This window comes from Spinacia oleracea, chromosome 6, assembly GCF_020520425.1.
Source record: "Spinacia oleracea cultivar Varoflay chromosome 6, BTI_SOV_V1, whole genome shotgun sequence".
Taxonomy (NCBI): Eukaryota; Viridiplantae; Streptophyta; class Magnoliopsida; order Caryophyllales; family Amaranthaceae; genus Spinacia; species Spinacia oleracea.
In genome coordinates this window covers 148914410-148930903 of record NC_079492.1, presented here as the reverse complement: position 1 = coordinate 148930903, position 16494 = coordinate 148914410, and the positions used below count along the sequence as shown (strand labels likewise).

The window sequence follows — 16494 nt, the reverse complement described above, 5'->3', positions numbered from 1 at the left end:
TTTCTTACTTTATATCGACTACCTTATTTACATATTCTTATAGTAAAAATATTACATTGATAATATTTTGATGACGCATAGTCTACGTGGCGTTTATATGTACCAGTTAAACTCCAACACATAAGATTACGACTACTAAATATTGGCGCAACTTATGACCTTTATCATCTAGGTAAAATATTGTTAAGCTCATCAAAGATCAAACTTTATTCGGTCATATTCGTACAAAGAAAATTGTTACATAGTCTTGTATTTCTTGTTACATCCTTGAATTCTATTTATTGCCTACTAGAGTAATAGAGTAATACTTAGAAGTTAGTAAAAGCAAGAAAACTAACAAAAAAATAAGTTTTTTTTTTTACATCCTCACTTTAAAAGAGGAATTTTCATCGTACAACTGATTGTCCTACCAAGAACTCTGAACGATTATTTTACCCATGTGATCATAAGATGCAAGTAAGCAAGTAAGAAAATAACATTTATACGTTATATAACCGGTTGTATATAGAAAATTGTCCGGATTAATGGATCGGGCCAAGGGTTTAATTAGTGAGCTCCAACCATAGCAGGAAGAACAACATCATTTCCAAGCTTCATAATATCTGCATCTTCTTCATCATCCTCTGCTTCCCATAAGAAGTGTGCATATGATCCCAATACCGTGCTATATATTAAAAAAATTAATAAAAATTGTAAATATATTTAGATGAAATAACTTTCATACAATGATATATTCATATATCTTTATCACTAATAGAAAAAATAAATAAAAGTTCACCAATTTTTAAAGGGACTTGGACCATACCAAATTTATTGTGAATCTATCTTAAAATAAATTCAATAACATATTCTTAATTTATTTTGGCATTTTATTAGGATTATTATTAAAAATATATAAAAAAGTATCGTTGATACATGTTGTGCTCTTGAATAATGTGATTTAAGTCCAATAGCTTTAAAAAACATAAGGTTACTGTAAAAAATGGTTATTATGTCTAAAAATTTTGGTGTTAAATTTACGATAGTTACTATATGAACAATACAGATCCCTATGAACGTAAAAATGTGCTAGATAAAACTATTGATTTTCGTTACACACTAATATTATTGTGGACCAGATCCACGCAAGAATAATCTATAAAAATTAATGTACCTATCATTAGGTGAGGCATGAAGAGCTTGATCATAGTAAAGTTGAGCTCGATCTTCATCCTTAGAAGTTTCCCAAATTAAACTCCCATATAATGATAATAATTCTCCATCTCCTGGATTTGCTAATATTGCTCTCCCATAACATTCCTCTGCTTTCTCCACATTTTTCTCCACCTATACATATATTTTGTCAAAACATTATCAACCAATCAATCCCAACAAACATTAAAATTATGATTTATTTTATCTGAACTTGTTAGATACATAACTATCTATATTACTCGTATATAAAATAGAGCTGGTAAAATCTGATGCGACACGAACCGGGGATGAAAAAGGCGGGATAGTGTCAAGGTATACGACCCGTTTAATTAAACGGGTCAACACGATATCGACACGTTTAATTAAATGAGTCGGGTTAGTGTTGAGATTCACCGCACAAAACTGACACGACTTAAACCGCTTTCGAAAAAACAACCAAAAACTTAATGTATTAGGGTTATAAATTTTATGATGCATTCAACTTAATCGAACAAACACAACAACACTACACGAAACAGACACGAAGAAACGAATTAATATCAAGAGTTTCCGATACGATTAGGTAAGCGGATCAACACGACCCAACATGTTTATTAAATGGGTTGGGTTAGTGGTGTAAAAACCGTTTATATTCGACACGAACATAACCCGACCCCGACACGACACATTTACGAGCTCCAATATAAACTCATGTCATTATTAATTTCGGAAGTAATAAAATTTACCTCATGCAAGTATTTCCCATAGTTTCTCAAAAGCAAAGAATCACCAGGATTTGACTTGAGCATTTTTTGGTAATAATCCCCAATATTACCTTTCTCATTACTGTTATTTTTGTTATTACTCCCGCCTTTTCCTTTACCTCCGTAATTATTCCCTTTCCCTTTCCCATTTCCGGTTCCGATTCCAATTCCGATTCCTCCAGCCAATTCCTCCTCAACAATCATACCCAAATCAGGGAACGACACCGATCCAACTCGGGTAACTCGAGAGCTCCTCAACTCGGATCGGATCAAATCAGTATCCGAGTTAGACAGCCTAATTTTAGTAAACCCACTATTTTCACACCGAAATGAGACTTTTGGGGACGAAGGAATGCTTCCGTTAAGTGAAGGGGTCCGGTTTAAGGTTTGTACCGGGATTGAGCCGGTTCTTGAAAGTGCAGATTTCATGAATTTTTTTTATCTATTTCGAGTTTTGAGGGAATTGAATTGAAGGAGAAGATCTGAGTAAAAAGATGGTGTACTTTTAGGAGGATATATATAAGAGGAAGATGAATGAGATGGTGACACGTGTAGGAAAATTCACGTGATTAGCTGAGCGTAAGGCACACGCGTAGGAGGCGGCTGTGAGTGTGTATGTTTTTTTAATGGGAAAAAAGGGTGAATATTGTATACGTGTAATGTGGAAAATGCAATTTGGAGGAGTCATAGATTGCCACTTGGAATAAAACGACAAAAAGGACCATACTGGTACGGATTTCTATAGATAGAAGGATAGATCGAAGTCCTACTATAAATAATTCAATCATAAATAATTCAATCATAATTCATAAAGAGTAACTCAAATGTTCACTGCTGTTAGAGATGTAAATAGAACTAATTGTCTTTTTATTCAAGGGTGATTGAGACTAAATTTAGTAGGGCGGTCGCGTGTTTAATCTTCCGTAATAATAATTACGAGGGATCTGTAATATATCCACTCAGAATTCGATCCGAATTCAAATTAGCTCTAAGGATAAAACGGGTGGTAACATCAAAAAAAAATAATGTAAATGCAGCACTATATTAGTTAATACGTATTGATCAATATTGGTCAAAGCTTTATTTGAGTACGTAAAAAGGAGCATACTTTAATTAATTTTTTGTGTTTGACTAACAAATAAGTCGAGCTTGAATGAAATTAGGTTCAATTGTTCACAACTTGGAGGCATGTAGTAATTCAACTAGATCGATTTATTTAGGGTACGTTCTATTCACTTGATTTCCACTTATTTTTTCTGAACTTATCTGAATTTAATTGAAATTATCTAAACTTATTAAAACTTATCAAATTTTATTTAAGTTATATATTGTACTTGGTCAACCCTTGATTTTTCTGAACTTATCTTATCTGAACTTAACTGAACTAATTTTTCCTGAAATAAGTGGAAATAAAATGAACAGAACAGGGCCTTAATTTAGAAAATGAAAGAGATGTAAATTGTTTTTATATGAAGTTTTAGTCGTAAAATCAATTATATATTATCAAATTCGCCCAAAGTTATTTTAGGTATTATGTATATATGTTCATCACAAATTCCGAATACATAACCAAAATAAGTTGATGGGAAACTCATCATTACTTGGATGTCACATGGTCGAGCCCCGTCAACTGCAAAAATGCTTGAGATTGACTCAATCTTGACCTGTGTAGCTAAACTGTCTAACATGTGATAGGTGCTAATTATAATTTAGTAGGTTGTTAATCCTTAGATTCCTTACTGCTTACATTTCGGCTAAAAGAAGGATGAACCGCACAAAGCCACAAATAATATTATTAGTCCAAACTATGTGCCCTTTTATGGCTTCTTATGAAGGTCCCCTCTACAATCATATATTGAACCATTATTATTGCCTAGAATTTTACTATATTCCCAAAATATATGTGGGTTATACTTGGGAGTTTGACAACAATAATAGAATTAAGTTATTTTTTCCCCAAATATTTAAATAAATTATATTTTCAACGATGAATGAGAAATTGATTGTTGCTTTCCATCACAATTGGTTTGTTCTAGTGGTGTCTCGGCATACTCATTTCATTGGAATGGCAATAAAACTATGGTCCGATCCATTCCCCTCTTTGTAAACCTTGTAAAGAAACAAGAAACATCAAAATCAAACTAGAACTTGTATAAAAAAAATACTTAACATACGTAACACGATTACATAGTGTGATAAACAAGTTAATTATATCAAATCGGATAATTTATGTTCATGTCATATTATTTTTGTTTTTTGAAAAGGAAAGGAGAATAACATATTAGGAGCCACTCCGCACGAGGGAGAATAACATATTAGTGTTGTTAATTAGATGACCAACATTTGTTATTCAATCTGCTGCTCGATTAACTTCTCGGTAGACGTGCTTAATTTTCAATTGCCGAGAAAATTGAAAATATCCTGTATATTTTGAATGATGAGTGTAGTTTGCACGGGATTTTCTAAGTTCCTTTTACTGCATTGATGTGACCACGGGATGTTCGTGTCATATGGGTTATTCCTCAATAACCTCGTATTTGTCCCCTGTTTTTGGTCTTTCACATGAGAATTTTGCCCACATAAGTAAAAGCATTAACTTGATAAATACTCATAATAACCAAAGATAATTACATTATTACAATAGAAAATTAAAGAAGAACAAGTACAGCGAACCTCAATAGTCAATACCCACTTTTGTAGCTTGCATGTGATTTTAAGATATTTACATTCACGCTATCACATGAGATATTTCCGATCATGAGACCACAAGACAATATGCTTTTACCTCCGATTTTCATACTGCTGCCAAAAACTGACCCGATTCAACTGTTTTCTGATAAAATCAAACTGACCCGGAAAAAAATTCACATTCAATTCGCATTAACATAATGACCATGTACAATTACATTATCTGATTATAGTCGATCTGTAACCGATCGATGACCCGATTTAACATCTCCGGGTCATACCCCCAACTTAAAGAGATGAGCAAGTTTTGTTGATCTACCCCGAAAATAAAGGGCGAAACTATCATGATCACTAATTCACTCATTACTGCTTTGCATTGGATGCATTAACGAGTTATCCAACGAGATCTGGCAAAACTGGTGCATACATACATACATAAGATGGTTGCGAGCCGTAGGCCTTAACGGGCCAGTACACTCCAGGGCTGAAAATTTCAAAAAAGCACGCCACATGCCCACGTGCCGAGCCGTCGTACCTGAGCCTAAATTTACTAAATTTATGTTTTAATTGTTGTGTCTGGTCGCGACTTATCGTATTTTTTCCAAAAAAATGCGGCCAGGCCCGGACTAGGACTCCGTGTCCGTGTCAAGCCGGACTTTTCATGTGGGCGGAGGCCCAACCCAAAGCCATCTTTATGCATACATCAATACATGATTTGATATCTGAATTGTAACCCGAATCAACATGACCCGGTTTTGACTTGAACTGAAACTGATGCCCGTATGATTTTGTACAAGATTATTGATACTAGACCCAACATGACACAAACCAACCTGAAACTCAATCAAACATAATAAAAATTACTACTCCGTACAACTTTAACTGAGCCACTTCAACCTAGAAATCTCACCCACATATCCAATCAACTAGTTGCATTCCTGAACATATATTGGTAAATTCAGATTCAGTGAAGATTTGCAAGCTTCCTTCAAGAACTTAACAAAACAAAATAAAAAAAATCTTAAGCAATCTTCAAAACATGTGCAGTGTTCCTTCTTCTTCGCGAGGATTGAAAAAACCTGTCAACTAAGTAAAGGTATCCACTTTGATAACTTTTACTCTTTTCTGTATACAATAAAATGAACTTTACTTATTCGGAAAAAAGTGTATACAACGAGACTTGGTAGTCTACTGGTTTTTCTTAATCGTCAAGTTAGAAGGAGAATGGGAAGACGGTGATTTATCACTGAAATCATTAGTCCTAATGATGAAAAGAAGTGTTTCCACAAGCATGCCGAAAACCAAACCCAGGATGCCTCCTGCAGTACTCTGAAAATTGAAGTTAAAAGTGTTAGCAATTTAACCACTTCAATTTAAAGCATGTTTTTATGTGAATTCTAATAAATTAGTAAATTACCATGACGGGATTGTGGTCGAACAATGCGTTGAAGGCGAAGTATCCAAATAGGAAACCAGTAAACATTATGACCACAACATGTAAACCTGCAAAAAGTTGCCATGATCTTAGATAGAGCTGAATATAAACCATATGCGAGCAAGCAGATAGCATAAACATGCTTGATACGGAGTACTACAAAAAGCCAGAATCTGAACAAGCAATACATGAAGCGCACTCTATGATCTTTGACAAGTTAAATCATGGATAGAAGAAATTATTTTATTTTATTTTTATCAAAAAGTACATTTTATACACAGCTTGAATGTTGATCTTCCTTTTCTTCAACCAAGCAGCTGAGGGAGTTCCGTACACTGCCACTTTTCAGGTTTAGGTTTTGATTAAAAAATGTGTATGATATATGTTGCACGATGAACTTGAAACTAGCCGTGCATAAATTAATCATGTTAAACTTGAAAGTTGACAGCAGAAAACTGGAAATTACTAGTCTAGTTTCCAAAATTTGTATTCCAAATTTAGTTTAAGCAAACAAAACTTCAGTTCTAGATATTGGTGGACCATGGGTCAGTACATCAATGAGAAGTTGGAGAATAATTAACCTTTTGCAAACAGAAAAGTTCCATTTTGGTGAAACTCGGTCATTTAATATGTCACGAGTCTCGTGACAAGGTTATTATGCAACTTAAGTCAACTCCCTGTTGAAGTGTACTAATAAAATACTAAAAAGGAGCAGAAACTTATATAGGTGGTAAAGCATGGGTGAAAGGGAAGTTAGTTTGTTTCCAGGGTTTTAAGTAAAAGCAATTGGAAGGGACTAAAAGTAGCGACTAAAAGGAACAAGAACCTAACTATTTCAGAGAATGGTGATGGAGATTGGAGACTTACTAAACTCTATGCAGTTTAACGGGAGAGAGTGGGTGATAATTGGATAGTATGCAAACGCAAATGGCAAGTTTCATCTTGATTTTAATGGAAGAGCTTCATGAATATGAAAAAAAATATGATTTTGGGTCCAATATCTTTCAGATGGAATCCTTGATAATATAAGAGTTTACATAATATGCTAATGATATGAAGTCCAGCTGACTTACAGAATAGAGAATATGCCTATAAAGTTGGTAACATGAGTGATTTGTTTATGTACAATGACAAAAAGTTGGAAACATGAGAGATTTATTTGAAAAATTAGAAATCCAAAATTTCAGATTTTGAGTCCTCCACAAAATTAAGGTTTGGAGGCAAGATATAATCTATCTGATGAAGTTAAATGCCTTTGAAGTTTTCATATTTCAGTACTGAAAAATCAAACATTTGTTGTCTAAGCTCACTTTTTCTAAAGCATGATGTGAATGGTATGATGTTTATGTGTGACAATTTGGATTATTTGAAGCGAAGAAATAGGAGATACTAAAGCACACCCGACCTTGTTATGTTATTTATTTTATTTTTAAATACTGATTATGATACTTTTTTCACGACCTTCAAGAAACAATATCTGCTGCAACCAAGTCCAAGGTACAGTCCTAGTGGTGGCTCAAATGAGAGCCTAATAAGAAATTCAAGTAACAATCACTATTATTCTATCTTGTGCTAGATTCATAACAATTTATTTATTATTTCCTCAAATTTAAAAACTCAACTACATGAATATTAGTGTTACAGCTTGAGATCCTCTACCTGCTGCATGGCTCAATCAAAGTAATTGTTGATGGAAGTTTTCGATGGAAAATCTAAGATGATATAGTGGAATAAGGTGCTTTCCATTAAGTCTAGCTTAAACTATGGGCCTAGGTTATTAGGAGAGTGGCTAGTTTAATACAGTGAGGTGGTTTCAAATTACAGACTCCAGAGATCGGATATCAACTTAACAAGTGAATACAGGCAAATTGGAAGTGAGCTTGCATTCCTTAATCACAGAAACCTATAACCTTTGAAGCTTCTACAAATCAAAAGTCCGGACATTCAAGCTGGTCGGTCATCCTAACTCGTGGAAACAAAACCTCTTTTCAGGAGGCTGGGGTTCAAGAGAACAATAAACAAGGCAAGACAGAGGATCTTGCCACAAGTTTGGTAAGGTCATAAATCATAGTCAAGAGAAAACCTTTATCCAGCACGAAACATTAGAAAAGCTGGATACCTGGTGCTTTCAGGCAGTTCCAAACTGCAAACTTTTCAGAACTTTAATAGGCACTGAAACGACAAGTCGCAGAAAACAGAGAAACAACTCTTAGGGGGGGGTTTGGTTAAGGGTATCCAGGAAAGGGAAAGAGAATGAACATAACAAGTTCCCTATGTTGTTGTTTGTATTGTCATTTTAATCATTCCCTTTACCCCCAAAGTCCTCTAATCTGACTCCCCACACGGTATTTTCATTCCCTTTCTCTATACTACCACCCCCAACAACAGTGCCCCACCAGCACCATCCCACCATTATCACCACCCTCATCAGCACCGATCCACCACTGTCATTCTTACCAGCGCCTCACCACCCGAAAAACCACCTCACCCACAACATTCAACTTCAACCATCCAAAAAGCCACCACAACATCCCTAAAAACCTCACCAACTAGCCGGAATACCAAACCCACCACTCAAAACACTAAAGTACTAAACCAACAACCCAAAAAACCAACCCCGCTACCCCAACCAACTGAAACACCAACCCCACTACCAAACAACCCTAAACCAGCCACCTGATCTAAGAGAAAGAGGAGAGAGGGGAGAAAAATTACCTTAAATGGAGGGGAAGGGAACGCGGAGAAGGGAATGGGAATGAAGCACAGGCGAAGGGAAGTGGAGCAACACAGAGGGAAAGAGGGTGGCAAAGGTGGTGGTTACTGTAGAAAGGGAAGGATGGTTACAATACTGACTTACTGTTGGAAATTTTCTAACATTCTAACCCAAACAACATATCAAATCAATGAGATTTGCTTTCCTTTCTCCTCCTTTCCCTTTTTGATGTCATTCCCTTTCCCTTTGTCAAAGCAAACTCCCCGTTATAGTTCACAAGATCATGAAATGTGCAACCTATTTCACCACTTAAAAGTTAAAACTGTGAAAAGAGATGAATAAAACTATAAAAATGGACGAGTAACTCGCTGGAAAAAGTCAAAAGGATGAATTTATCGAGAATGGACCTAAATGAAGAAGCAGACGCTTATACAACATGGATAAGTAGGAATAGAGAAATTTCTAAAGAAGGAAATTGTTTAGGTATCAACTTGATTCTAAGTGCACTTGTAAATCTCCGAAGGGTACTACTCCCTCCGTCCCGGAATACTTGACCTGTTTTCCTTATCGGACCGTCCCTTATTACTTGACCTGTTTCTAAAAATGGAAATATTCTAACAATATTATATTATTTCTCACTCCACCCCTATTAACCCACCTACCCCCTACTCCATACAAAAAATAATTAAAAATTCAACCCCTACTCTCCCCCAACCCCACCTCTTAACCCACCTCCCACTAACTACATTAAAATAATACCCCACTATCAACTACTACCTATTAAATTAAATAAGTCAATTCAAGTCCCTTAAACTCTGTGTCGGTCAAACCGGGTCGAGTATTCCGGGACGGAGGGAGTACTCCTTATCAAGGAACTCCTTTTAAAGGGACTTAAACCTGAAATCAATCTAATCTAGCTTTTAGTACATCACACTATCACAATAATGTAGGGGTTGTCTGTTGACCCGTCAGTTGAGGTGTGAACTTCACTTCTAATAAGAACCTAAAGCCCTTGACACAAATTGCAGTTGAAATATTATCAACCAAATTTACAATGATTGTAAGCAACAATTTCTTAAAGAAGAGCAAATGGAACCAACATTAGCACAAAACTGAAAGCACGTAGTAACAACTAACAAGTATCCTGTTAAGGAAACATCAATAACAATAGATACAAAGTATAATATCAGCGTACAGGTTGAGCTACAATTAGTAAGACGTGAGTAAAGCAAGCAAAAGTTCAATGTTACATACCAAATCCAAGCTGGTCCTTGTAAGATGAGAAAGGCTCATTTGGCTTCTTTGGAGTAATATCCTTCACAAGTTCTGCATATGCTTTCCTCTCAGCCAATTCCTCTAGCTTCCTCAATCTTGCTTTCAGCTCTTCGCTCTAAACATAACCAAAAACTATAAGCATCAGAAAAACAGCTAACCAGTTCCGGCTGTTCAGGATAGCTCTATCAGCTAAACAAAGGAACCATATCCAGTAACCCTAAACTTTCAAGTAGTACAGGCATTATAACACAAGAACCAAAACTTGTTACACATAACTTCAACTACTCCATCAATCATCACTGAAATACACATAACCAGTAACCAATCAACAAATCATAGCCTCTGATAACTGTATACAGTTCAGATTTCTTTTTCAGTCATATCCAATAACCCTAAACTTTCGAATAATCAATGCCAACTACAACTACACACAAATATACCCAAAGAAAAATGGGACATGACAGGAGCATACCAGCATTACAGCAATAATTAACCTTGTTACACATACACTTCAATAATCTCATCAATCGTTGTCAAAATTCACATAATCTGAAAAGACTATTCAACAAACAACTGTTTCTAACAACATTAATGAATTTAAATAACCCTAAATCCCTAATCAAATAATCCAATATGACAACAAAATGCAATTTCACCCAAAACCACACCAAATGACAAAATACCCAGAAACTAAATTGCATAGTTATCATCAAAACGGAAGTAACCAGAAAATGCAACTTCAACCACATTCAGAAAATAACAAAATTACAAACATAAACTAAATTAGCTAAGTAACATCAAAATAAAAGTACCCAGGAAAATAAAATGAGGTGAATTAACCTTTTCTCGAGGTTCAGGGCTGGTGAAGAGGAAGGAAGAACCGCGAAGGAGGAGTGAAAGAGAGGGCCTGGTGGTGGAATCAGAGGAAGCCCAGATGGATCGCAGAGATTGATAAGGAATTGATGATTGGGATGAGAGAGAAAGTGCGGATTTCCGGAGATTTTCAGAGAGATTTGATGACGATGATGATGATAGATTAAGGAAAGAGCGTATTGATTCTGTGTTTGATAAAAGTAAGCCGATCGTGGGAGTATTAACAGTTGTGGTAGTTGAATTTGAGGAAGAAGATGAAGACGAAGGTGTTGGGGTTTCTGATTCAATCTCTGCTGCACTCATCTTTACTAATTGATTACTTTCTTAGATCGATCTTCTTCTTCTTCCTTTTCTCCTTCACTTTGTGTGTGTGAGCTACAGAGTACAGATAATCAAAGTCTTCGCACCAAAAACCAGAGATTGAAAGTCTATTTGGACGTTGGATAATGGATTAGGATTTGGTAATATTGGACCATTCTTTGTTTTGAGGAAAAACGGTCCAACCCATAGTCTATGCAAACATTCTAGGTTGAAATTGCCTAATGGACCTATTGGTGTTGGACCTTTGTTCATACTACATCCGTTTCAAAAAAAAAATTACAGTTACTATTTACACGGACTCCAATGCAATATTTAACTACTAATATATCCAATTTTGTATGTGAAAAAATTATAAAAATTTGATACTCTGAAAATACATTTCGAGACCAATCTAACAAGATCTTACATGTAACATTTTGATGTATATAATGGTGAGAATTTACGGTCAAAGTTTTTATACTTTGGACACAATTTTCAAAGCATAAAGAACTTTCTGAAACAGAGGTAGTATAAATTATGGAGTAGAAGTCCAATAATACAAGCATGAGCTTTAATTCGATTGCAGGTAGGACTGTCAAATCGGGTCATCGGTCGGTTATGGATCAGATACAATCGGTTCAGATAAGTTCAGATAAGATAACTTCAACAAATATAAGGGTTGACCAAGTATAATATATAACTAAATAAGTTTTGATAAGTTCTAATAAGTCCAGTTAACTAAAATAAGTTCAAAAAAAATAAGTGAAAACTAGGTGAATAGAACGCATCCTTAAAAAATTCCAAATGCATTCTTGCATGAATAACTCCACCTTAATTAAAACCATTTTTGTAACTTTTTTTTAATTTTTTTTTAAAACAACTATTGAATAACACAAGGGAATAGTCTGTAAAAGACAATAGTTTAAAATTACAAACGGTCAAAAGTGCAAAACTAAGAGTCACGTAGTAAGAAATTAAGAACAAAAGTCAATTTGGACTTTTTTTTTTTTTTTTTGGGTCAAAAGTCATGTACTCTATTCAGTCTATTGCACACCAGAGGCTTAATCTTCAAAATAAAACAGCTACGACTACTAGTTTGATAAATTGTTGTTGGACAAAGTTAAGATTACTCCCACTAAATTAAAATTCAAAATACATTAACTTTCATGAAAATTAGGAAAAGGTCAGAATGTCACATAAATTTAATTCTAACAAAATATGGTTGAGCTTCTCTTTTAACAAGCCAAACCTCCGTCAAAAAAAAAAAAACAAGCCAAACCAAGTGACTTCATCAGTGACATCACCAATTAATGGGATGATAACTCATAAGTTCATAACTATACTCTTTTTGTTTTCAATGATACGGAGTAATGGTAGTAGACTAGTAGTAGTCCAACTTAAAAGAATAAAGATGGTTGTGGTCCTTATCTCGTGTCCATCTAGTATGTCTTGGGGTCTAAATAGGTACATTTCATCCCATGTCAAGCCCGCTAATTTTGTTTTGTGCCATCATGGCCAATTTTTTTTAAAAGGAAGCTCAAGCCACGTGCCCTTGTATCGTGACGTAAGGTGTATCAGCCCAATTTCGCTCAATTAAATGTATTTTATTGTGTAGATTATTCAAAGTCATGTTGGTCTAGTAGTAAAGATTGGGCATGTGTATGATAGATATCAAGTTCGAACTCTCTCCCCCTCTTGTAATTTATTGTTGCGTTTGAGACACATTTACACCCAAAAAAATTGTGTCCCAAACACGACCTGTGAATTCTTATATGTGACGTGCTGGGTCGAGTTGTGTTGTGCTCTAGCTACGAAGAAGTCAGTTTTGTCTTTAAGACAATACTAAGAATAAAATAACAATATACGGAGTATGTGTTTTCTACAATTGTTGCATATCATTTGGTACCAACAACATACTAGTTTGGTTCTCACAAATCAAAGGTATTTTTTTTTTTTTGCGTAAACCAAACTCATTAAATAAGTGAAGTTACCATTTTACCCTAACTACTTGTATTATAAAACTATTGCTGCTGAATTAATAAGCCAGCTATTCTTCTGTTGTCCCTGATGCAAAGCTATGAGTTGTAAATTGTACTAACATAAAAGATTAATTTGAGTGAAAATAGTATGTTTAAGTTGGTAGGCAAATTGGCCAGCTCACTCGAACATTTCAACAACATAGTAATTAATAGCAATTTCTAGTTTCATGGATGAAATGTGAGGGAGTGATATATCCAAGGAAAATTTTACTTCTTCCAAGGAAATCCAATTTTTTTTAAGTTGATTTCCTTGGAAGAAGTGAAATTCTTCCTTGGATTTATCATTTCCCGAAATGTTATACTTGTAGCTTGTACGTTCACTCCCTCCACCCCACGGAACTAACCAACCTCCCTACCAAACAACACCCTCCTCCCCACAAAAAAATGTTAAACTCCCTTTTTTTTTTTTACTTGTGTGGGTCCACACATGCTTTGTGGTTGTGATAATACTACCTATTTTATACTATCAAGTAGGGGTGTTTGTAGGTAGACATGTCAAAAATCGATCTGAACTCGATCCGAAAATACTGGGTCTTGAACAAGATTTTGTGATCGTAACTCAATTTTTTTCGAACCCGAGCAAATCGAAAAGTAATGGGTCAAAATTCGACCGAACCCGTTTTGGACCAGACCGATTGAAAATCATTGTATTTATAATAATAAATGAGATTATGAGAAAATTTAAGCATAATAAACACGTTGTTTTTACTATTATTGTGTGTAATATAATTTTAATTTGAATTATACGTCCTTTTTATGGTTGAAATTGACTAAATATAAACTTGTGTATTTGTGCCCATATTTTGAATATTTATCACCTAAATTAATGAAAATATAATTCGCATTTTAAAATCTCTCAACCCGTTGGGTCGACCCGAACCCGAAAGTAACCGACCCGATTCAAACCCAAAATAACTTTTTACAACCCGACCCGACCGACCCGTTTAACAGGTCTATTTGTAGGTAGTTATCCGTCTCAAAACTTACTTTGGTTCGGCATTTTCATGAATCATAACGTTACTGTTTAAATCGGTTACCGTTTGACTGGTTAATCCCGGTTTCAATGTGGTTATATATCCTATTAACCATAAATTGGTACTCGGTTTTTTTTCTTTAATCTCTTTTACCGTATTTAAAAAAAATAACATTTCGAAATTGAAGATCAGGAAAAGGGGAAAAAAGAAATATCAGAACAAAGACTTAAATTACACAAGTTCATATTTATTGGGCCAGCACAAACAAAACTTTTACACTAAAAAACTTAACTGCCATAATATTGTTATTTTGTCCCCTCTAACTTAATTAAATTATAAAATTTTGATACACACATTGAGATGAATCTAACAAAATTTCACTTGTCTATGTTTTATCTTATCTATAAATCACGAAAAGTAGTCAAAGTAGAATATTTTGTATGTGAATAGTGTAAAAAGTCTAAATGTTACGAGTATTAAAATATGGAGGAAGTTATATTTTCTTTTTTCTTTTCTTTTTCGATTAACCGTTTTGTCAAAAATGGTAATCATAACCACAATCCGTGAATTATGGACCGTGGTGCACATAGAGCATGGTGCACCAAAAGAACATATGTGCATAAACAAAAGAACATGACACTACGGCGAAAGAACATGCGATATAATATTTCACTTTTTTGTTATAAAAATAATATATTATTTTACTATTTATTAAAAACCTAAATAAAAAAAAATACTCATGTTCTTTTCTAGTAACCAGATGTTCTTTCAATTATATACTAGTGTTCTTAAGGTGCACCATGCTCTATGTGCACCATGGTCCACCTTCTAAATTGCGTCATAACCAATCTGTTTAACCACTATTTTTACATGTTTGATTATTGTACCGTACATTTATGTTAATTTTTCCGGGTCGGTTGACCATGCTTTTAATCTGATTTTCCGATTTTTGATACGGTTCGCGATTTCGATTTTTTTTACAAAACACCCTACTATTAAATTAAGCAAGACTTAATCCAATGACAAGGTTTGCAATTTTGGGTGGTCACATCCTTCATGTATGTTCCTATTTGAGTCTATTGACATTCAAATAACAAACGCAATAAATTAAGACACGTCTTTAAATCCTCCACGGCTCGAACTCAACACATCCTGTTGGTGTAATAATGTCCTCCCTACATTAAACATAGAACTATAGAAGGCATAGATAGGGTTTCTTGCCAATGTGGCTACTCTCACAAACACACGTTTCTACCAAACTCCCCCTCAAATCATCCCCTAAATTAATTAGCTTAACTCCTATAACACCACTTCGTTAATAATAATAATAATAATAATAATTAACTAATAACTTCCCCCTTCCCAACTTCCAGCCACCTGAGTCTTGACCTTAGAGCAAGATTAGCGGTAGTCTGAGTAATAGTCTGAGCAATAGTCTTATTGAGTATTAACTTAAGACCTCCCATTTAAGTGGAAGAGTATGACAAAAGTCTGAGCAAGAGTCTTGGAATTCCAAAACTCTACTTAAGACGTTTAAACAGTACATTTAATCTTAACTATTATTATTTATTTATTTTTATTTTATTATTTTCATAAGTTTGAGGAGTCTTGAATGAGTATGAGGGGTGAAGTGAAAAAATTAAGTAAGTCTGAAAGGGTCTCAACAAGAATCAGATTAATTAAAAATAAATAAAAAAGATGACGTGGAAGTCTTAGCTTATACTAGCGCTAATCTTGCTCTTAGCTTCATCTAAACCTGATCAAATTGAGTCCGGCCCGGCCCGACCTGATCTGATCCAAAATTAAATGAGAATTTTTAGGCATGTTTTTCATTTCGGGCTCGATTATAAGAAAAATTGACGGGTTTTAGGCAACGTAAAACTACACTTTTGTTACTTATTTTGACTTATTTCAGAAAAAATAAATTCAGTTAAAGTGAGATAAGTTCAGATACTATAAGTTAAGAAAAAAAAAGTTTTTTCCAGATATTTTAACACATAAATAAGTTTTTTCCAGTCAAAATAAGTTTTTTTCAGATAAAAAAATTCCGATAAGTTCAGTTAATATAAGTTCAGACAAAATAAGTCTAATAGAACGGAGCCTTACCCTGACCCGAAAATAGCTCAAAAAAACGCTACTTTATGCCCGAAATGAAGGGTTTTGGAACACAAAATCGACTTAAAGCTTAGCCCGACCCGATATAATAGTGTGAATATAATGATACGGCTTACCCTAATACGGGTGCCTGAGACTCATGTAT

General features: G+C 34.5%; 2 protein-coding genes across 2 annotated transcripts; both read right to left on the bottom strand.

Moving 5' to 3' along the window:
• Positions 1 to 180: 180 nt before the first annotated feature.
• On the bottom strand, positions 181 to 2433 carry LOC110791937 (uncharacterized). Its single transcript, XM_021996709.2, has 3 exons — positions 1920 to 2433; positions 1154 to 1326; positions 181 to 664 (listed from the first exon to the last, which is right to left on the bottom strand). Exons 1-3 carry the CDS (start codon positions 2364 to 2366, stop codon positions 547 to 549), a joined length of 738 nt encoding a protein of 245 aa, XP_021852401.2. The 5' UTR covers positions 2367 to 2433; the 3' UTR covers positions 181 to 546.
• A 3107-nt stretch (positions 2434 to 5540) lies between these two features.
• Positions 5541 to 11390, bottom strand: LOC110791945 (suppressor protein SRP40). Its single transcript, XM_021996717.2, has 4 exons — positions 10889 to 11390; positions 10028 to 10163; positions 6043 to 6128; positions 5541 to 5954 (listed from the first exon to the last, which is right to left on the bottom strand). The coding sequence occupies exons 1-4, from the start codon at positions 11222 to 11224 to the stop codon at positions 5814 to 5816; spliced, it is 699 nt and encodes a 232-aa protein (XP_021852409.1). The 5' UTR covers positions 11225 to 11390; the 3' UTR covers positions 5541 to 5813.
• Between the last annotated feature and the right edge of the window lie 5104 nt (positions 11391 to 16494).